Genomic DNA, 23,409 nt, shown 5'->3' with positions numbered 1-23,409 from the left:
CGATACTGACTGCCCGGCCCGGGATCCTCACCTCGCTCACTGCTCTAATCGTTACTGACTGCCCATCCCGGGATCCTCACCTCGCTCACTGTTCTAATCGTTACTGACTGCCCATCCCGGGATCCTCACCTCACTCACTGTTCTAATTGACACTGACTGCCTGTCCTGGGATCCTCACCTCGCTCACTGCTCTAATCGATACTGACTGCCCATCCCATGATCCTCACCTCGCTGCTCTAATCGTTTATGACTGACTTCCCGGGATCCTTGCCTCGCTCACTGCTCTTGTCGATACTGACTGCCTGTCCCGGGATCCTCACCTCGCTTGCTCCTCCAATCGATACTGACTGCACGTCCAGGGATCCTCGCCTCGCGCACTGCTCTGATCGATACTGACTGCCCGTACTGTGACACTCATATTTCTCACTGCTCTAATCGATACTGACTGCACGTCCAGGGATCCTCACCTCGCTCACTGCTCTAATCGATACTGACTGCCCGTCCCGGGATTCTCACCACGCTCACTGCTCTAATCGATAGTGAGTGCCCTTCCAGGGATCCTCGCTACACTCACTGCTCTAATTGTTACTGACTGCCCGTCCCGGGATCAACGCCTCACTCACTGCTCTAAGCGCGACTGACTGCCCGTTCTGGGAACCTCACCTTGGTCACTACTCTAATCGATACTGACATCCCGTCCCCGAATCCTCACCTCGCTTACTGCTCTAATCGATACTGACAGCCAGTCCCCGAATCCTCACCTCGCTTACTGCTCTAATCGATACTGACTGCCTGTCCCGTGACCCTCACATTTCTAACTGCTCTAATCGATACTGACTGCCCGTCCTGGGATTCTCACCTCGCTCACTGCTCGAATCAATACTGTCTGCCCATCCCGAGATCCTTGCCTCGCTCACTGCTCTAATCGTTACTGACTGCCCGTCCCAGGATCCTCACCTCGCTCACTGCTCTAATCGATACTGACTGCCCGTCCCGGGATCCTTGCATTATTTACTGCTCTAATCGATACTGACTGCCCGTCCCGGGATGCTCACCTCGCTCACTGCTCTAATCGATACTGACTGCCCGTCCTGGGATCCTCGCCTCGCTCACTGCTCTGATCGATACTGACTGCCCGTCCTGGGATCCTTGCCTCGCTCACTGCTCTGATCGATACTGACTGCCTGTCCCGGGATCCTCAGCTCGCTCGCTCCTCTCATCGATACTGACTGCCCGTACCCGCATCCTCGCATTATTTACTGCTCTAATCGATACTGACTGCCTGTCCCGGGATGCTCACCTCGCTCACTGCTCTAATCGATAGTGACTGCTCGTCCAGGGATCCTCGCTATGCTCACTGCTCTAATTGTTACTGATTGCCGGTCCCGGGATCCTAACCTCGCTCACGGCTCGAATCGTTACTGACTGCCCGTCCCGGGATCCTCGCCTCGCTCACTTCTCTAATGGATACTCACGGCCCGTCCCGAGATCCTCACCTCGCTCGCTCCTCCAATCGATACTGACTGCCCGTCCTGTGACCCTCACATTTCTAACTGCTCTAATCGATATTGACTGCCCGTCCTGGGATTCTCACCTCGCTCACTGCTCTAATCGATACAGACTGCCCGTCCCGCGATCCTCGCATTATTTACTGCTCTAATCGATACTGACTGCCCGTCCCGGGATGCTCACCTCGCTCACTGCTCTAATCGATACTGACTGCCTGTCCCGGGATTCTCACCTCGCTCACTGCTCTAATTGATAGTGACTGCCAGTCCAGGGATCCTCGCTACGCTCACTGCTCTAATTGATACTGACTGTCTGTCCCGGGGTCTACGCCTCGCTCACTGCTCTAATTGATACTGACTGCCTGGCCCGGGATCCTTGCCTCGCTCACTGCTCTAATTGTTACTGACTGTACGTCCAGAGATCCTCGACTCGCTCACTGCTGTAGTCGATACTGACTGCCTGTCCTGGGATCCTCACCTCGCTCGCTGCTCTAATCGATACTGACTGCCCGGCCGGGATCCTCGCCTCACTCACTGCTCTAATCATTACTGACTGCCCATCCCAGGATCCTCGCCTCACTCACTGCTCTAATTGATACTGACTGCCCGTCCCGGGATCCTCACCGCGCTCAATGCTGTAATCGATACTGACTGCCTGTCCCGGGATCCTTGCCTCGCTCACTGCTCTAATCGCTACTGACTGCCCGTCCTGGGATCCTCGCCTTGCTCACTGCTCGAATCGTTACTGACTAACCGTCATGGGATCCCTGTCTCGCTCACTCCATGAATCGTTACTGACTACCCGTCCCGGGATTCTCGCCTCACTCACTCCTCTAATCGATACTCACTGCCCGTCCCGTGACCCTCACATTTCTCACTGCTCTAATCGATACTGACTGCCCGTCCCGGGATCCTCGCTACGCTCACTGCTCTAATTGTTACTGACTGCCCATCCCGGGATCTTCGCCTCGCTCACTCCTCTAATCGATACTGACTGCCCATCCCAGGATACTCGCGTCGCTCACTGCTCTTGTCGATACTGACTGCCTGTCCCGGGAATCTCACCTCGCTCACTGCTCGAATCGATACCGACTGCCTGGCACGGGATCCTCACCTTGCTTACTCCTCTAATCGATACTGACTGTAAGTCCAGAGATCCTCACCTTGCTCACTGCTGTAGTCGATACTGACTGCCTGTCCCGTGACCCTCACATTTCTCATTGCTCTAATTGATACTGACTGCCCCTCCCGCGATCCTCACCTCGCTCACTGCTCTAATCGATACTGACTGCCTTTCCCGGGATTCTCGCATCACTTACTGCTTTAATCGTTACTGACTACCCGTCCTGGGATCCTCGCCTCGCTCTCTCCTCTAATCGTAACTGACTGCCTGTCCTGGGATCCTCACCTCGCTCGCTGCTCTAATCGATACTGACTGCCTGTCCCAAGATCCTCGCCTCGCTCACTGCTCTTATTGATACTGATTGTCCGTCCCGCGATCCTCATCTCGCTCACTGCTCTAATCGATACTGACTGCCCGGCCGGGATCCTCGCCTCACTCACTGCTCTAATCATTACTGACTGCCCATCCCAGGATCCTCGCCTCGCTCAATGCTGTAATCGATACTGACTGCCTGTCCCGGGATCCTTGCCTCGCTCACTGCTCTAATCGCTACTGACTGCCCGTCCCGGGATCCTCACGTCGCTCACTCCTCTAATCGATACTGACTGCCCGTCCTGGGATGCTCACCTCGCTCGCTCCTCTCATCGATACTGACTGGCCGTCCCAGGATCCTCGCCTCGCTCACTGCTCTTATCGATACTGACTGCCTGTCCCGGGATCTTCACCTCGCTCACTCCTCTAATCGATACTGACTGCCCGTCCCGGGATCCTCGCCTCGCTCACTGCTCTGATCGATACTAACTGCCCGTCCCGGGATACTCACCTCGCTCACTGCTCTAATCGATACTGACTGCCCGTCCCCGGATCCTCACCACGCTTCCTCCTCTACTCGTTACTGACTGTCCCTCCCAGGGTCCTCGCCTCTCTCACTGCTCTCATCCTTACTGACTGCCTGTCCCGAGATCCTCACCTCGCTCACTCCTCTAATCGTTACTGATTGTCCGTCCCGAGATCCTCACCTCGCTCACTGCTCTAATCGATACTGACTGCCTGTCCCGGGATCCTCACCTCTCTTACTGCGCTAATCGATACTGTCTGCCCGTCCCGGGATCCTCACCTCGCTCACTGCTCTAATCGTTACTGACTGCCCGTCCCGGGATCCTCACCTCGCTCACTGCTCTAATTGTTCCCGACTGTCCGTCCCAGGATCCTCACCTCACTCACTTCTCTAATCAATACTGACTGTCCGTCCCGGGATCCTCGCCTCGCTCACCGCTCTAAACGATACTAACTGCCCGTCCCGGGATCCTCGCCTCGCTCACTGCTCTAATTGTTACTGACTGCCTGTCCTGGGTCCTCACCTCGCTTACTCCTCCAATTAGTGCTGACTGCTCATCCCAGGATCCTCTCCTCACTTACTTTTCTAATCGATACTGACTGCCCATCCTGCAATCCTCACCTCGCTTACTCCTCCAATCAGTGCTGACTTCCCATCCCGGGATCCTTATCTCTCATGGTCATTAGCATCAGTGTCAGAAAAATCTCCAGATCTTTTATTTCATCATGTAAGTGTTGGGATTGAATTGTTGATCTTTATGCCAGCATTTATTACCCATACCCATTTGCCATTAATTAGTTGGTGATGAGATGTCTTCTCAAGCTGTTGTGGTCCATGTGATGTCCTAGCCAAATAGTTTTTCCCAAGTTTAGATTCTGAACACAATCACACCATCACAAAGTCAACTTATTTTTTTAACTCTTAGCTTCAGACAAATTTACCCCTCTTATCTGTTGCTAAATTACACTAAACTCCCTTAATCCAAACAAATTCTGTTGAGTCTCTTCCATTCTACTCTCCATTAATCTGAAATAATCCACAACCCTGCTGCCTGTTTCTCAACTGACATCATTTCCCATTTAGTTATCATCCCCTACTCGCTGCCCTACACTGGCTCCCAAACAAATAAAATTTTAAAATTCTCTTTCTTGTGTATTAATGTCTCTGTAGCCTAACATTGTTTCCTTCTGAAACTTGAAAAAGTTCAGAAAAGATTTACAAGCATGTTGCCAGGGTTGGAGGATTTGAGCTATAGGGAGAAGCTAAACAGGATGGGGCTGTTTTCCCTGGAGTGTTGGAGGCTGAGGGTTGACCTTATAGAGGTTTACAAAATTATGAGGGGCATAGATAGGATAAATAGACAATTTTTTTTCCCTGGGATCGGGGAGTCCAGAACTGGAGGGCATAGGTTTAGAGTGAGAGGAGAAAGATATAAAAGAGACCTAAGGGGCAACCTTTTCACGCAGAGGGTGGTACGTGTATGGAATGAGCTGCCAGAGGATGTGATGAAGGCTGGTACAATTGCAACATTTAAGAGGTATTTGGATGGGTATATGAATAGGAAGGGTTTGGAGGGATATGGGCCGGGTGCTGGCAGCTGGGACTAGATTGGGTTGGGATATCTGGTCGGCCTGGACAGGTTAGACCGAAGGGTCTGTTTCCATGCTGTACATCTCTATGACCAACCCTCCAAAGAGTAATCCATTCCCCTATCTGTTGGTCCACCGGATAGAAGGTGGCCTTCCACTGGTAAACCCACCACCAAGACTTTCAGGGTACCATTTGAAAAGCAGGGTGGCAGTTTCTGTTTCAGAGATATAAAGACCAAATCTTTTTGTTTTCTTGTATTCTTGATTGTGGACTGAAATGAGAAAAGGATTTTTAAAAATCAGTGGTCATGGAAGGTTTGCTGTACTTTTTAAAAGCAAGCTGCTGGTAGTTATTGTAAGTGCAGTTTACAGTATTTGTTCAGCCACTGGCAGAAGTTCAGATGCAAGTGAAGCAGCATCAGGGAGTGTGTACACATTTTGATTGAGCTGACTATCAAATAGTTGGTAGATCTATGCAGTGAACACCAGTTATTGATGGCTAAGGCCTTCTGCTTGTTGGCAACTATGTGATTGGCTCCCAGGTAGCTGAAAAGCTTGTGGATGTAAATGAGATAGCCAGAAACTCTCAGCTGTCTAAAAGGGGAGGTGGTGTTCTTTTCTGTGCAGTGAAGAACACTTAAAGTCTGAAGAAACCCATTTATTATCCCTCGCCAGTTGCTGTAATCTATTACTCTAAACTGAAAAATAAGAGACTTTATAGGTGTAAACCAGTCGCTCTGTGTCACCTCTAAGCCAATGAAACAACCTGGAAAGAAAGATTTAAGGAGCAGCAAGTTCTGGCAAGTCAAAATGATCATCTCAGCAAACCCTATGAACATGAATCATTGAACTGCCTTCCCTGCTTTTCCCTCCTCCCATAACATCAATTGGTTTTGTGTCTGTCTGCATGTGTGTAAGGGATGTTTTATAAGAGAGTTAGAGTTTTAATCAATCGAGATATATGTTAACCATTCATCTTTATTTATGTATAGCTAGAATCTGTTTATTTATAATAAATAGTAATTCAGAAGTAAAATACAGGAACATAAGTTTGTGAGAAGATTTGTAGCTCGGGTGCTCGTGGTTGTGGTTCTGTTCGCCAAGCTGGAAGTCAGAGAGTGGTGGCTGTGTGGAATGCTCTGCCACAGGGGGCAGTGGAGGCCCACTCTCTGGATTCATTTAAGAAGGAGTTGATAGAGCTCTCAAAGATAGTGGAATCAAGGGTTATGGAGATAAGGCAGGAACAGGATACTGATTAGGAATGATCAGCCATGATTATATTGAATGGCGGTGCAGGCTCGAAGGGCTGAATGGCCTACTCCTGCACCTATTGTCTATTGTCTATTGTCTATTTTTGTTGCAAACGTTTTGTACACTACATTAGTTTTGCTCATGCTGGGTATCGGGTCCTTCGTTTTGGTGAGATGTTGTCTGAGAGTGGCTGTTGGTTCACCAAAACGAAGGACCCGATACCCAGCATGAGCAAAACTAATGTAGTGTACAAAATCCCATGCAAGGACTGCACAAAACACTATATAGGACAAACAGGAAGACAGCTAACGATCCGCATCCACGAACATCAACTAGCCACGAAACGACACGACCAGCTATCCCTAGTAGCCACACACGCAGACGACAAGCAACATGAATTTGACTGGGACAACACTACCATTATAGGACAAGCGAAACAAAGAACAGCCAGGGAATTCCTAGAAGCATGGCACTCATCCACAAACTCCATCAACAAACACATCGACCTGGACCCAATATACCGGCCACTACAGCGGACAGTTGAAACTGACAACCGGAAGCGGCAGGGACAGGCCACTATAAATGCCGGAGGAAACACCACAGAAGCGCTTCACAGGAGGCTCCCAAGCACTGAGGATGTCACCTAGACAGGGGATGAAACGTTTGCAACAAAAACTTGCAGCTCGGCGAACAGAACCACAGCATACAGGAACATAGTCCATGGTCATGGTTAACCTGGATTGAAAATAAAGGTAAATTGGAGAATTTTGCGTACTTTGATATCTTTAACTTTGGTGATGACTCCAGGGATAGCAGAGCTTAATTTCCTGTGTGCTGCCCGATTGAGGCAAGACAAAGTTTGGGGCTTGTCTGAAGTCAATTTGAAAGAAAGGCAACATTTGACTTGGGAGTGGTGTTAGCAAATGAAGCAAGGGAAGGAAACTGCAGGTTCTGACCTGCATTTAAGACAAGGCACTAGAAATGAAAAAGGATTTTCTGCAAGTGACAGGGTTGTTCATAACATTCTTAAGAGAACTTTCAAAACCCAGGTTGATTGAATTGAGAGTAAATTGGGGATAGCATTGCCTGACAAGTGAGAAAGTAAGTATTATTGAGGAGAAAAGAAAATGCTGCGGATACTGGAAATCTGAAACAAACAAAACATTCTGGAGAAACTCAGCAACTATGCCAGTATCTGTGGAGAGAGAAAAACAGTGTTCATGTTTTGAATCCAGTATGACGTCTTCAGAATTGAAGAGGTTTAGAATTTTTTTTGTATATGTTTAAAAGTGATGGAGGAGGAGCAAGGGGAACAGGTGGTGCGGCAGCCCAGTGCAAAATATAAATGGGTTGTTAATTGTGTTGAAAGAGCAATAGAAGTGTAAAATTTGTGTAAGCTAAGGGAGGAAATGGATCCTCCCTCTTGAGATATAATTGAAAAACTGGCAAGCTTTGGAGGAAATGCACATTGGGTCGCAATGACGAACTTCAAGAGAGTCAGGAAGTAGAGGGGAAGCTGAAAGGTCTGAAGGTGGGTAACAGAAAGAGAAGTTGCTGAAAAAGCTCAGCAGGTCTGACAACATCTGTGAAGAGAAATCAAAGTTAATGTTTTAGGTCCTGTGACCCTTCCTCAGAACTGATGGTAGCTAGGAAAATATTCGTTTATATGCAGAGGATAAGGCAGGGGGAAGGGGAAGGAACAAACAACACATAGGCATAGAGCCCAAAGAGAGAGAAGAACCATTAGACAGACAAAGGAGTCAATAACAGTGTGGCTGGTAGGGCAAATAGTTGTTAATGGAGACTGTTAGTGGCTAACAATAGGTAGTGTGTAATGGCAGACTATGTGATAAGGCATAGTGTGTGTGGTAGGGGGCTAGGACATGGGGTAGTTCAGGCCCTAAAATTATTAAGTCTGGAGGGCTGCGCAGTCCCCAAACAGAAAATGAGATGTTGTTCTTCCAGCTTGCACTGAGCTTTGCTGGAGCACTACAGCAAGGCTGAGACGTCAGGGAACAGGGTGGGGTGTTAAGGTGGCAGGCGACTGGAAGCTCAGGATCTGTTCTGCAGGCAGAGCAGAGATGTTCTGTGAAGCAGTCATCCAGTATGCACTTTGTTTCCCCAATGTAGAGGAGACCACTGTGAGCAGTGAATGTAGTAGACTAGATTGTGAGAAGTGCAGGTAAAGAGCTGCTTCAGCTGGAAGGTATGCTTGGGCCCTTGGATACTGAGAAGAGAGAAGGCAAATAGGCAGGTGTTACACCTTAGGTGGTTGCAGGGGAAGTTGCCATGGGGCTGGGGCGGTTGGTTTGTTGGGAGTAAAGGAAGAGTGTGCCAGGGTTTCCCAGAGGGAATGGTCCCTGCAGAATGTGGACAAGGGAGGGGAGGGGAGGGGAATATGTGTCTGGTGGTGACACCAGGCTGGAGATGGCAGAAATGGCGGCTGATGATCTTCTGGATGTGGGTGCTGGTGGGATAGTAGGTAAGGACAAGGGAGGGAAGAGAGGAGAAGAGGGTGGAAGTGCGGGAGATGGGTTGGACCCGATTGAGGATCCTGCCGACCATCTTCCAGTTGAGGAAGATGGTGGACATTTCGGAGGCTCCCTTGTCGAAGTTGGCCTCATTAGAACATATGTAATGGAGACGGAGGATCTGGGAGAATGTGATGGTGTCTTTACAGGAAACAGGGTGCGAGGATGTATAATCCAGTTAGCTGTGGGAGTCAGTGGGTTTATAGTAGATATTAGTGGCCGGTCTATCCCAGAAATAGAAATGGAAATGTTGAGGGAAAGAAGAGAGGACTCTTTCTTTGTCATGCCCAAAGGTCATTAAGGTGGGGATGCAGGGGATAAAGCTGTGACCTTTGCTGAGTACAGAACGTTCAGCATTGGAGAGCGGAAGGTTAGAAGGCATTGTGAATACACTACAGGAGGCGGGGTTGTGGGACCGGTTGGAGGGAGAGGGAAGGAATGTTCCAGAAGGCCATGAGTATCCCTGTGTTGTTGCATCTTGTGAGCCTTGATGCCTGAAAGGAAAAGAAAAAGTTTCTTATTAGCACAGTGAATGGCCAGAGGCTGAAGTGGAACTGCGCAGTGGTACAGCCCTGAGCCAGCATGTTGCAATGCTGTTTGAGAGAAATGTCGAGAGTGTGTATGTGACACCGCATGGCACAGAGTGTGGATCTCAGGGTACAGCAAGAGCAGCTGTCTGTGGAACGTTGAACACCACAGAGATACCTGTGATCCTGGGCTTCAAACATCTGAAGCACAAAGGGATTTCGGAGGCCGAGTTCAGGATTCCCTTAAGGTCAACTGCATGTTTTAATTGTCTGTTAGGCAAGTGCAGTGTTGGCAATCATTTCAAGAGGGCTAGAATGCAAGAGTAGGGATGTACTGCTAAGGCTGGGTAAGGCTCTGGTCAGACCACTTTTGGAATACTGAGAGCAGCATTGGGACCCGTATCTAAGGAATTATGTGCCAGCCTTGGAGGGAGTACCAACGATGCTCACCAGAACAATCCTGGGAATGAAGGGTTTCTTATATGAGGAGTGTTTGAGGACTCTGGGTCAGTACTTGATGGAGTTTGGAATTATGAGGAGGGAATCTTATTGAAAGTTACAGAATACTGTGAGTCCTTGGATATAAAGGAGATGTTTCGACGAATAAGAAAGACCAGGAGCCGAGGGCACAACCTCAGAATGAAGAGACGCCCTTTAGAACTGAGATGAGGAGGAATTTCTTCAACCAGAGGGTAGTGAAACTGTGGAAGTCATTGCCGCAGAGGGCTGTGGAGGCCAAGTCATTGAGTGTCTTTAAAACAGAGATAAATAGGTTCTTGATTAGTCAGAGTGATGGGGAGAAAGAAGGAGGTTGGAGTTGAGAATCCTATCAGCCATGATTGAATAGCAGAGCAGACTTGATGGACCAAATGGCCTAATTCTGATCCTGTATCTTATGGTCTTACGTTGATGGTGTAGGGACATCCACAGTGGTATTGGGAAGGGAATTCCAGAATGTTGACCTAGTGACACTGAAGGAATGGCAATATAGTTCCAAGTAAGGATGGAGTGTGTTTTAAAGAGGAATGTGCAGGAGTTGATTTTTCTATGAATCTGCTGCTGTTTTCTTTTGGTGGAAGAGATCACAAATTGGAAGATACTTTAGCAAGGAGCCTTGGCAAATTGGTGAAATGTGCACATGGTACAACAGTCACTATATATCATTGGTGAGGCAGTGAATGTTGAAGATGGTAGATAATATTTGATCCTAGAACTTCTGAAGAATTCACTCCACAAATGACATTTCCAGTTCCCAAAATTGACCTACTGAGAGTACTAATTTAGTCATGGACGGTGTTATAGGATGAAAATGTCCACACTTAGCAAACGTACAGGCAGCAAGAAGTTGGGCTTCTCTACCATCAGGCTGACTGGGACTTGAGCCAACTTCAGGATTTGGGATATCAGTAAATGAACAATTACAGTCCTCAATCTAAGTTCCCTTTTATCAACACAGTCTATTTCACAATAAAACACCATATGATCTTTGCCATACTTCAACACCAATCTTAAATATTGCTAAACAGAAATTATAATTTGAAGCTATTTGTCTTACAGTCATCAGAAAAGCTTTAATTCGTAGTTTTCTCTGAGCAGTGTTTAAGTTCTGTACTACCAAACATTTTAGTGACAACCTTTAATTGTCTTCTCATCTTCAATTTCAGGCCAGCAATCGCAGACACTTTGTATTCAATCTCGTACCTTTACTTGAGCCCAATCGGTACACTGACTGTCATGGTTGTTGGTCTCATAGTCAGTTTGCTGACAGGTGGGTGCTTCCTCTGTGAGTTTATCAGGGCTAAATAGGCTGGTGAGATGGTGACAGTATTTTAAAGAGCCATAAAGAAACATTGATATCAATTTCCAAGAGGAGAAAGTGAGGACTGCAGATGCTGGAGATCAGAGCTGAAAATGTGTTGCTGGAAAAGCGCAGCAGGTCAGGCAGGATCCAAGGAACAGGAGAATCGACGTTTCGGGCATAAGCCCTTCTTCAGGAATGAGGAAAGTGTGTCCAGCAGGCTAAGATAAAAGGTAGGGAGGAGGGACTTGGGGGAGGGGCGTTGGAATTGCGATAGGTGGAGGGAGGTCAAGGTGAGGGTGATAGGCTGGAGTGGGGTGGGGGCGGAGAGGTCAGGAAGAAGATTGCAGGTTAGGAAGGCGGTGCTGAGTTCGAGGGATTTGACTGAGATGAGGTGGGGGGAGGGGAAATGAGGAAACTGGAGAAATCTGAGTTCATCCCTTGTGATTGGAGGGTTCCCAGGCAGAAGATGAGGCGCTCTTCCTCCAACCGTCGTGTTGCCATGGTCTGGCGATGGAGGAGTCCAAGGATCTGCATGTCCTTGGTGGAGTGGGAGGGGAGTTAAAGTGTTGGGCTATGGGGTGGTTGGATTGGTTGGTCCGGGTGTCCCAGAGGTGTTCTCTGAAACGTTCCGCAAGTAGGCAGCCCGTCTCCCCAATATAGAGGAATCCACATCGGGTGCAGCGGATGCAATAGATGATGTGTGTGGAGGTGCAGGTGAATTTGTGGCGGATATGGAAGTGTCCCTTGGGGCCTTGGAGGGAAGTAAGGGGGGAGGTGTGGGCCCAAGTTTTGCATTTCTTGCGGTTGCAGGGCAAGGTGCCGGGAGTGGAGGTTGGGTTGGTGGGGAGTGTGGACCTGACGAGGGAGTCACGGAGGGAGTGGTCTTTTCGGAATGCTGATAGGGGAGGGGAGGGAAATATATCCCTGGTGGTGGGGTCCGTTTGGAGGTGGCGGAAATGACGGCGGATGATACGTTGTACATGGAGGTTGGTGGATGGTAGGTGAGGACCAGTGGGGTTCTGTCCTGGTGGCGGTTGGAGGGGCGGGGCTCAAGGGCGGAGGAGCGGGAAGTGGAAGAGATGCGGTGGAGGGCATCATCGACTACGTCTGGCAGGAAATTGCGGTCCTAAAAGAAGGAGGCCATCTGGGTTGTACGGTTTTGGAACTGGTCCTCCTGGGAGCAGATGCGGCGGAGGTGAAGGAATTGGGAATATGGGATGGCGTTTTTACAGGGGGCAGAGTGGGAGGAGGTGTAGTCTAGGTAGCTGTGGGAGTCGGTCGGTTTATAGTAGATGTCCGTGTTGATTCGGTCACCCGAGATAGAAATGGAAAGGTCTAGGAAGGGGAGGGAGGAGTCTGAGACGGTCCAGGTGAATTTGAGGTCGGGGTGGAAGGTTGGTAAAGTGGATTAACTGTTCAACCTCCTCGTGGGAGCACGAGGCAGCACCGATACAGTCATCGATGTAGCGGAGGAAAAGGTGGGGGTGGTGCCAGTGTAGCTGTTCCACATATCCTATGAAGAGGCAGGTATAGCTGGGGCCCATGCGGGTGCCCATGGCTACTCCTTTGGTTTGGAGGAAGTGGGAGGATTAGAAAGAGAAGTTGTTCAGGGTGAGGACCAGTTCAGTCAGTTGAAGGAGGGTGTCGGTGGAAGGGTACTGGTTGGTACGGCGGGAAAGGAAGAAGCGGGTTAAGTCCTTCATGATGGGGGATGGAGGTGGACAGGGACTGGATGTCCATGGTGAAGATAAGGCGTTGGGGACCGGGGAAGCGAAAATCATGGAGGAGTGGAGGGCATGGGTGGTGTCCCGAACGTAGGTGGGGAGTTCTTGGACTAAGGGGGACAGGACCGTGTCGAGGTATGCCGAGATGAGTTCGGTGGGGCAGGAGCAGGCTGAGACAATGGGTCGGCCGGGGCAGTCAGGTTTATGGATTTTGGGCAGGAGGTAGAAACGGGCGGTGCGGGGTTGTGGGACTATGAGGTTAGAGGCGGTGGATGGGAGATCCCCTGAGGTGATGAGGTTCTGGATGGTCTGGGAGACGATGGTTTGGTGGTGGAAGGTGGGGTCATGGTCAAGGGGGCAGTAGGAGGAGGTGTCCGCGAGCTGGCGTATAGCCTCAGCGATGTAAAGGTCGGTGCGCCAAACTACTACCGCGCCTCCCTTGTCTGCTGGTTTGATAGTGAGGTTGGGGTTGGAACAGAGGGAGTGGAGGGCTGCACGTTCCGAGGGTGAGAGGGGTGGAGAGGTTGAGGCGGTTAATGTCGCGGCGGCTGGTGGCTATGAAGAGATCGAGGGCAGGTAAGAGGCCAGCACGGGGTGTCCAGGTGGATGGGGTGTGTTGGAGGCGGGAGAAGAGGTTGTCAGAGGGTACACTCCCTCCGTGACTCCCTCGTCAGGTCCACACCCCCCACTAACCCAACCTCCACTCCCGGCACCTTCCCCTGCAACCGCAAGAAATGCAAAACTTGGGCCCACACCTCCCCCCTTACTTCCCTCCAAGGCCCCAAGAGACACTTCCATATCCGCCACAAATTCACCTGCACCTCCACACACATCATCTATTGCATCCGCTGCACTCGATGTGGCCTCCTCTATATTGGGGAGACAGGCCGCCTACTTGCGGAACGTTTCAGAGAACACCTCTGGGACACCCGGACCAACCAACCCAACCACCCCATAGCCCAACACTTTAACTCCCCCTCCCACTCCCACTCCACCAAGGATATGCAGGTCCCTGGCAACACGACGGTTGGAGGAAGAGCGCCTCATCATCCGCCTGGGAACCCTCCAACCACAAGGGATGAACTCAGATTTTTCCAGTTTCCTCATTTCCCCTCCCCCCACCTTGTCTCAGTCAAATCCCTCGAACTCAGCACCACCTTCCTAACCTGCAATCTTCTTCCTGACCTCTCCACCCCCACCCCACTCCGGCCTATCACCCTCACCTTGACCTCCCTCCACCTATCGCAATTCCAACGCCCCTCCCCCAAGTCCCTCCTCCCTACCTTTTATCTTGGCCTGCTGGACACACTTTCCTCATTCCTGAAGAAGGGCTTATGCCCGAAACGTCGATTCTCCTGTTCCTTGGATCCTGCCTGACCTGCTGCACTTTTCCAGCAACACATTTTCAGCATCAATTTCCAAGAACCAATAAGATGGTGCCAAGAGGATGTTCTGCTACACAGCCATTTCCAAATATGAGCTGCTATCCTGAAGGAGAATGAATTTTGAGCATCCACACTTCACAGGAGATTCCAACAGAAATTAGGTTAGGAATCCAGATTTTTGTGGCAGATTCTATGAGAATTACTTTGGGAACCTATGCTGCAGCTGATCCCTCTGGGAATGAGACTGTAGATCCACACTTTGCACTAGATCCCCATGGGAACAAGATTGGGAATCCACATTTTGCACCAGACCCCTCAGGGAAAAGGTTGGGGATCTGCACTGTGTAGCTGATCTCTATGGGAATGAGCTTTGTGGATCTATACTTTGTGCCAGTTCGCCAGGGGAATGAGATTGGGGAACTATACTTTGCAATAGATTGTAGTGAGCATTAGGTTAGGAACCACATTGCGGCTAATCCCCACAGGAATGTGATTGTGAGACCACACTTTGCAGCAGAATACCCATAAAAATTAGTTTGTGGTCCACATTTCAGTTTCCAACATTGACACGAAGTATTGCTGACGAAACAAAGCACAAGTTAGAGTTTCCTCCAACAATGCAGTGGAGGACAAGCTAGTTACTGACATTGAGCAAAAGTCAATTTCAAATCTACAAGCTTTTGATCTGAAATGTTAATTTTGTTTCTTGCTAGATAGATGATGTAAGCTGATGCGGAGGATTTCCACTATTTTCTGTTTACATCACAGATATTCAGTATCTACTGAATTTTGCTTTTGTGTCAGGGTTATTTTAATCTTCATAAATTGAAATTGACTGAATTTTCTGAGACTTTTTGAAAATGTAAACTTAGTTTAACTGAAGCTGTAATTTCATTAAAAAATCAAAGTGTTGGCCGATGCATTTTCTATATTGGCTGGGAGACCATCACAGCACAATTCTTGTGGCTGACTTTACACTTCAAACGTTGTGAAAGTTTTGTTGTCAAGATGGTGCTGTATGCTAAAAGGACATTTACCACTGTACCACAAGAACCCTCCTTTGGCCTCGACATATTTTCTAATTAAACCCTTCAAAAATGTGACCACACACCTCTGGAGCAGGTGTGACTTGAACCCTGGCCTCCTGTCTCTGAGGTAGGGACATTACCACAGCACCACAAGATCCTTCTAAAGCCTACTGCACCTGGTGTTCCCAGGCAGTTTCCCAGCCAGGTACTAACCAGACCTGAGTTTGCTTAGCATCCGAGATTAGTCATTTTGAGATTAGTATGGCCATAGGCCCTGTTTGGTCTCCACTAGTGATGGTGATTGTGATCAGATGTTTGCTCCTGACATCACTCGCATTTCTCCAATCTCAGTAGGTTTTCAGAGATGTTGTTCTTATCATGTGATTGATGTGCACTGAATCCACTACTAATTCCCACAGGAGGGAAGAAGAATGTGGTGGACAAGAAGCTCCTGATGACTTACAAGGATTCGCTATGCTACAACATCTATGTCAACAGAAGTGTTCATTCAGAGGTACTCAACAATGATTAGAAGAGATAAAGGATGGGCTAGCTAAGAAAGAGAGTTAGGATAAAGGGGGCAATTTTAGGTAGGCACCTGGAACATGTGGAGTGTCCCAGAGATCAGTGCTAGGGCTGCAGTTGTTTGCAATACATATTAATAACTTGAATGAGGAAATCCAAGTTTGTGGTGGACACAAAAATAGGTGGGAAGGCAAATGATGGCATACAGACTTGTTGTGTGCAGGAGAATCTTGGCAGATAGAATATAATGTGGGAAGCTGGGAAGTAATAGAAAGCTGCAGCCTAGAGATTTGGGAGTTTGTGACATAAGTCACAAAAATCACATCCAAGTTCAGCAGGTAATAGGGAAGTCAAATGAAATGTTAGTCTATATTTCAAAGGGAATGGAAAATAAAAATATGGAGGTCTTGCTAAATAGTGCTAGGCACTTGATCACAACTAGAATACTGTGAATAGTTTTGGTCCCCTCATCTAAGGGATTGGAGGCAGATCAGAGAAGGTTCAATAGGTTGAGCAGAAACTAGACTAGCCATACGGTGGGCGGCACGGTGGCACAGTGGTTAGCACTGCTGCCTCACAGCGCCAGAGACCCGGGTTCAATTCCCGCCTCAGGCGACTGACTGTCTGGAGTTTGCACATTCTCCCCGTGTCTGCGTGGGTTTCCTCCGGGTACTCCGGTTTCCTCCCACAGTCCAAAAATGTGCAGGTCAGGTGAATTGGCCGTGCTAAATTGCCCATAATGTTAGGTGCAGGGGTAAATGTAGGGGAATGGGTCTGGGTGTGTTGCGCTTCGGCGGGTCGGTGTGCACTTGTTGGGCCGAAGGGCCTGTTTCCACACTGTAAAGTAATCTAATCTAATCTAAAAAAAAATTACATTGGTTACGAGAGCAGGTCAGATGCTAGGAATCCTGGAACGAAAACTCATCTCCTGACTCTCCAAAGCCTGCCCATTATCTGCAAGGCACAGGTCAGAAACGTGATGGATTAATCCCCACTGGCCGAGATAATTGCAACTCAAGCAACATTCAAGAAGCTTGAACCCTATGAAGGACAAAGTAACCACCACTGATGCTCAGTAGCAAACATGTATATCATCTACAAGATGCACTTCAGAAATTCACTAAGGCCAGTTAGATAGCATCTTCCAAACCTAGGACCATTACTGGGAGAAAGTGAGGACTGCAAATGCAGGAGATCAGAGTTGAGAGTGTGGTGCTAGAAAAGCACAGGCAGCATCCGAGAATGCTGCCTGACCTGCTGTGCTTTTCTAGCACCACACTCTCGACCAGAACCACTACCATTTAAGAGGACAAGGACAGCCAATTCATGCGAACGCCACCAACTGCAGGTTTCAGGTCAAGCAACACACCATCCAGAACTGTAAATATATTGGCATTCTTTCACTGTTGCTGGGTTATAATCCTGGAAGTCTGCTCTGGGTCCACCTGCAGCACATGCATTGCAGTAGGTAAAGAAGGCAGCTCGTCAACACTCCTTCTCAAAGGCAAGAGATGGGCAATAAATGCTGACCCAGCCAGAGATGCCCACATTAGTGTAGATTAGAGTAGATTACGAAAAACATTAATAACAAATATGGTAGAATTTTCTTACAAGGAGAAGTTGAGTAGGTTGGGCTTATATTCATTACAGTGTAAAAGAATGAAACCTTATTGAAAATGCTAAGAATCTTAGGAATTTAGACAGTGTAGATGTGGTGAGAGTATTTCCCCTGGTGAATGAGTATGGGATCAGAGGGCATAATTTTACATTAAGGCATCACCTGTTTAAGACAGATGAGGACGAATTTCTTCTCCTGAGAGAATCTATGGATTTCATTACCACAGAGAGCTGTAGAGGCTGGGTCATTAAATGTATACTCATGGTTGAAAACAGATATTTAATCAGTAAGGGAATCAAGTGTTACGGTAATAAAGTGGGAAGGTGGATTTGAGGATTATTAAATCAGCCATGATCTCAGAACAGCAAAGCAGACTCAGTGGGCTGAGTGACTTACTTCTCCTTCTACATCTTATGGTCTTGAGGATTTATACATGAGAATGACAATACTGTTTCAACTGTGGTTTGTGCATTGATGCACGTTTTGGACCAAATTACAAATTCTCTTGTGTTTAGTGTCACTGGTTTCACGTAACTGTGCCCCTTATGATCTGGAATAGGCCTTTACTCCATAGTCTGGAGTGACGTTCAGTTGAAGAACTGGGAATGTAGATTGTAGATAATGTTTCAAACAGTGAACAGACTATTGAATAGAGTGATTTACTAACTACTTTATAACATTCCCCATAGCAGACAACAATAATAACTGCACACTGCCGCTGTTGGTGTGTTCAATTGACTTTTCAAGCAAAATTGTCCAGTCATTCCTGTGTTCAAAAAGATTCTTGAAGATTAATATCCTCAGTAAATCTCCCCAGCTATGCCAGCTATGCTCTATGACTCTAATTCCACCCAAATGTTCATTTTACACGTTTTGCACTCGAGAAAAATAATTCTCAATTTGAGTTGATTTCTTATTATCCTATTGAAATATTTTAGTTTGAAGCAGTATTCTGGCTATAGTAGACATAATAGTTAATTTTTCACTAATTACTAAGAATCCTCTGTCATTTCTAGGTAGAAAAGTTCAAACTTCTCCAATCTTGTCACTATTCTCTAAATATTTTTGAGTAGCTCTCACTCTGAGACAGCAGATCTCAACTCCAATGGATCACTTGGAAAACTAGCACTGGGAATGGTTTTCAACTGCTCACAGAATTCTGAACTGGTGTGAATTGGAAATCCCTCTGCCCCCTCTAAACCATTCTTATTCATGTGCTCATCCAAATGCCTTTTAGACGTTTTAATTGTATGAACCTCCATCACTTCCTCTGGCAGCTTGTACCATACATACACCACCCTGCATGAAAATGTTATCCCTCAGATTCTTTTTAAATCTTACCCCCCATTACCTTAAACCTATACTCACGTGGTTCTGGACTTCCCCACCCTAGGAAAAGACCATGGCTGTTCACTCTATCAAAGTCTCACATGATTTTATAAATCCTTATAAGGTCATCCTCAGCCTCCGATGCTCCAAGGGGAAAAAGCCCCAAACTCTCCCTATAACTCAAACCCTCCAGTCCTGGCAATATTCTTGTAAATCTTTTCTGCATCCGCTCCCCTTTCACAACATTGTTCCGATAGCAGGATGACTAGAACTGTACACAGTATTCTAAAAGTGGCATCATTAATGCCCTGTGCAGCTGCAACATGATCTCTCAACTACCATATTCAGTGTTCTGATTAATGAAGGCCTGCGTGCCACATGCCTTCTTCACTACTATCTACCTGCAACTCTACTTTCAAGGAACGACAGCATACACCTGTAGCCGCAGGTCTCTTTGTATTGGCATGAAAAATCTGGGATCTGTAATCAACCTGTCTCAGCCATGTTGTAACATATCTCTTGAACAGGTAAGACTTGAACCCAGACATCCTGGTCCAAATGTAGGGACATTATGACCGCATCATAAGAATGCTGAACTAAAATAAGTATTTCCATGGTATGTTTTAAGTGGTCACCAAAACTTTGTTGATAAAAGTCAGTTATGCTGACGTAACGGTTGATCATTTGAGGGAAGAACCTGAGGATGCTACTGGCTATATATATTTGCAGGGTAGAGATATTACCATACACAGAAGTAGAAGAAACTGTGTTGTATTGACTCTAGTTGTTCCTTTAGTCATTGTCATTTCTGTACCCACAGAACACAATTGACAAGGAGGAGCTGGAAGCAATAGCTGACAGGAAGGATACAGTCAGCGACCAGGAGCCTGATTCTGACAAACAAAATCTGGAATTCACAACAAACGTATAATTAACATGTGGGCTTTCTTCAATAGAAGTACAGTGAGCAAGTCATCAGGCTGTGGAGATGTCTAACACAATGGCTTATATCTGTGTAAAAGATTGCTGGGCTAGAAATATCACAAATTTCTTCCCTCCCCCCTCCCAATATTCCTCTTCCCAAACTGCAGTGTAAATGAAATTATTTTTTCACTGCATTTCCAGTCAAATCAAATTAGCAGAAACTATTCTGAACAGTTTTTATGGTAATAAGCTTTAAACATTTTAATGTCTGTGTTTTTAAAACTTTTGATGCTGGCTGCATTGCTTGGGTCAGTGTGTTAATGTTTTACCCCCATTAACAACCCTCAGTCTGTTTCCCCAAGTGACTGTGACAAGATCACAAAGTCAAACAGAACCTGTGACTGTATTCCAAATTCCACATGCTATATTTGGTGGTAGTGGGGGGATTGACTGTAGACTGTTATTTGCAAATCAGACAAGTTTTACATTCTGGAGTGACTTTAATCAGATTTGGCACAACTTTGTGCAGCTTCTAGCTCTTTGTCCAACATTTGCCAGCAATACTTTGACTTCATGAGAGTTACTGCTGAGAATGTAACAAATTAAGGACCATCCCGCTCCCTATCCAAACCCATTGTGCTGCCCGTCCACCCTATTCTCTGTCCATTTGCACCCTGTGCCCATCAAGACCCACCCTGTTCTCCACCCAAACACACTAAATTCCCCACTGACTCTGTTCTCAAGTTAGACCGACCCAGCTGTTTATCTAGATTCTATCTTTCTCAGCATCATTTCTTACTTGATGTTATATTGAATTACAGAATATGTTCATGTACTGTAAAGTGTAACTTAATTGATAATTGCATTAAAAGTATACCAATTTTTTTCTTCCACTCATACATGTGCTATCAAGCCACTTCCTAGAGATTAGAAGTGGTGAGATTATGAATCCAGTTCACACTGCACAAATTAGATTGATACAAACTCTAACACACCAACATGCCATAAATTAGAAAATGATTCTGATCAGAAGGGATACAGGGTATGCTTACAGGAATAGTCAGAGCGTGGTGGGAAATGTTGGCACCAAACAAGATAGAGGAAAAGAACAAGAAATGCACTGGTACAGTGAAGACAATATCAAGAAAAAGGGTCTTCAGAATAATCTTGATGCAGGATGAGAGTTTACAGCATGAGGAATTCTGGGAAGCAGTGTCAGAGGGTGATGGAATAATGACTGGAAGGGCAGAGTTAACAAAAAGCCACAAATAAGGCTGTTAGATATTGTTGAAGCCGGAGTGGGGGTGTAGCTGTTGTTGATGAAAGTTAAGGAAAGAATGAGGGTGTGAGGTGTTGTTGATTAAGAGAATAAGTGTGATACTGTTGAGTGTGAGGACAAAATGAGGGTATTAGACACTGTTGAGGTAGGGTGAGGTGGTAATGAAGGTGTGGGGTGCTGTTGAGGGAGGGTGCGATGAGGAAATGGAGGAATTTGAAGTGTAAAAAGATATTCAAATCCATTATTTTGTGGTTTAGAAAAGCAGTGGATGGGGTTAAAATGGGTTCAGGTCATTTGCATGAGCTAAATGTTGGTACACAGGTCGCAGCATTTAAGGTGAGTTCATATCTATTGATGTCAGAAGATGACTTGGAAATGATTGAATCTCAAGCAGCATGACAGGTAGGATCTGAAACATGATATTTCATACTGGACAAAGCTACTTCTTTTGCGAAAGTAAACAAAAGTTGGCAAAGCAATAAAAATTAGACATTTGTGTAAAATGACTTCCTTTACATCATTATCCATTGTAAAAAGTGAATGATCTTTTGTCACACATCTTATTCAAAGGAGCATTCAGTTGCCCATGGTGTGACGAGCAATGAACTTAGAGGCACTGAGAATAATAGAACTATAAACAAGCACTAGGAGACAGTGAGGTTTGCAGATGCTGGAAATCAGAGTTGTGTTTCATTCCGTAATTTTATAAATAATTTCTGTTTGTTTAAAACTTGACAGTTGATCCAGCTGATTCATTCTAGGAATATTCACTATATACGTATCTAAAACAAATAGCAAAGTTTCTTAGAATCCCGACAGTGTGGAAACAGGCCCTTCAGCCCAGCAAGTCCACACCGCCCCTCCGAACAATAACCCAGCCAGACCCATTCCCCTATTACTCTACATTTTCCCCTGACTAATGCACCTAACCTACACATCCCTGAACACTATGGATAATTTAGCATGGCCATTTCACCTAACTTGCACATCTTTGGATTTTTAAGCAGGTAGCCCATGCCATAACAATGTTTGACGGGTCAGGTCTGGTGTTGAAAAGTGTGGTGTTGGAAAAGCACAGTCGGTCAGGCAGCATCCAAGGAGCAAGAGAGTCAATGTTTCGATCATAAACTCTTCATTCCTCTTCATCAGGAATGAAGAGTTTATGCTTCAAACATTGACTCTCCTGCTCCTCAGATGCTACTTGACCGGCTGTACCTTTCCAACACCACACTTTTTGACTTTGATTTCCAGCATCTGCAGTCCTCACTTTTTACAATTTTGTATCCAATTTACCAACTCACTGAGGATCCCATGTGTCTTAATCTTCTGGATTAACCTACTGTGATGGACACTGTCAAGCAATTTAATCAAGTCCATGTACATAACAGCCACTGGCTGACCCTAATCAATCATCTTTATCAGCTCCTCGAAAAACTCAATGAAATTTCTGGGACAAGACCCCTTCCCACCCCCCCAACACTTCCACCCATCCTGCACAAATCCATGCTGACCATTCCTGATAATTTCACTTTATTCAAAATGCAAGTAACTCCGGTCTCTAAGAATTTTTTCCAATAAATTTCCCTACCACTCAGCCTGTAACTTTCTGGATTATCCTTGCTGCTCTTCTTAAACAAAAGAACAACATTGATTATTCTTGAATAAAAAGTGAAAGAACTGTGAATGCTGTAAATCAGAAACAAAGACAGAAGTTGCTGGAAAAAAAACTCAGCAGATCTGATAGCACCTGTGAAGAGAAATCAGAGTTAACTTTTCAGGTCTGGTGACCTTTCTCTAGACTTATGGGACCTCAAGGGTAGGACGAAAAATGATCTTATTGTAAAGGAGCCTGTAGGGATGCTAACATGCTAGAATTTCCAATTTGGTTGGAGGGAAAGAAACTGGAGAGTCGCACTAATGTGTTGGAGTTAAACAAAGGTAATTATATAGGCCTGAGGGCAGATCTGTCCCCAGTGTTTTCAGACAATTATTCATTAACATGTTTCCAATGCAGAAGTATTCAATAGTCTTGGCTGTTAAATGCTTTACCAAAAAAAAATCCTACTCATCATCTAATCATGGGATTGTGCACAGTCAGGCAGGTTAATCAATAAAGTATCACTATCATTCCTGCCAACATTTGTCTGTTGATTCTAGATGACAATGTTAGTCCAATTCAGTCAAGCATTCAGACTAGGCACTTTACAACCTTCTGGAAGTCAAGACCTTCAAATTGTGAACCAACTCCCATTCCTTCCCTTTTAGCTTTACTTGATACATTCTCAGTCACCATGTCTTCTCTCCCCTCCCCCCACCCCAGTGGGACTGTCTGTTCTTTCAGATGTGATTTGGAGATGCTGGTGTTGGACTGGGGTGTACAAAGTTAATGATGAAGGAGCAGCGCTCCGAAAGCTAGTGCTTCCAGTTAA

General features: G+C 46.5%; 1 protein-coding gene across 3 annotated transcripts in view; it reads left to right on the top strand.

Annotated features, from left to right (window-relative positions):
- LOC122563316 (sodium-coupled monocarboxylate transporter 1-like) overlaps nt 1–21,089 on the top strand; it is a 143,022-nt gene extending 121,933 nt beyond the window's left edge. The window contains exons 13-15 of one of the 3 annotated variants that reach the window (XM_043717036.2): nt 11,032–11,135; nt 15,725–15,819; nt 19,598–21,089. In XM_043717036.2, the coding sequence (XP_043572971.2) occupies nt 11,032–11,135; nt 15,725–15,819; nt 19,598–19,708 (310 nt within the window). In that variant the 3' untranslated portion in view covers nt 19,709–21,089. The remainder of the gene's footprint in view (nt 1–11,031; nt 11,136–15,724; nt 15,820–19,597) is intronic. The other 2 variants (XM_087973721.1, XM_043717037.2) reach the window with 2 other exon arrangements.
- Nucleotides 21,090–23,409: the final 2,320 nt, after the last annotated feature.

The sequence above is a fragment of the Chiloscyllium plagiosum genome, unplaced genomic scaffold (genome assembly GCF_037043375.1).
Source record: "Chiloscyllium plagiosum isolate Xiang-an unplaced genomic scaffold, Cpla_swu_hap1 HiC_scaffold_26, whole genome shotgun sequence".
NCBI lineage: Eukaryota > Metazoa > Chordata > Chondrichthyes > Orectolobiformes > Hemiscylliidae > Chiloscyllium > Chiloscyllium plagiosum.
The sequence above is the reverse complement of the archived record's forward strand: the minus strand, read 5'-3'. Positions and strand labels throughout refer to the sequence as shown.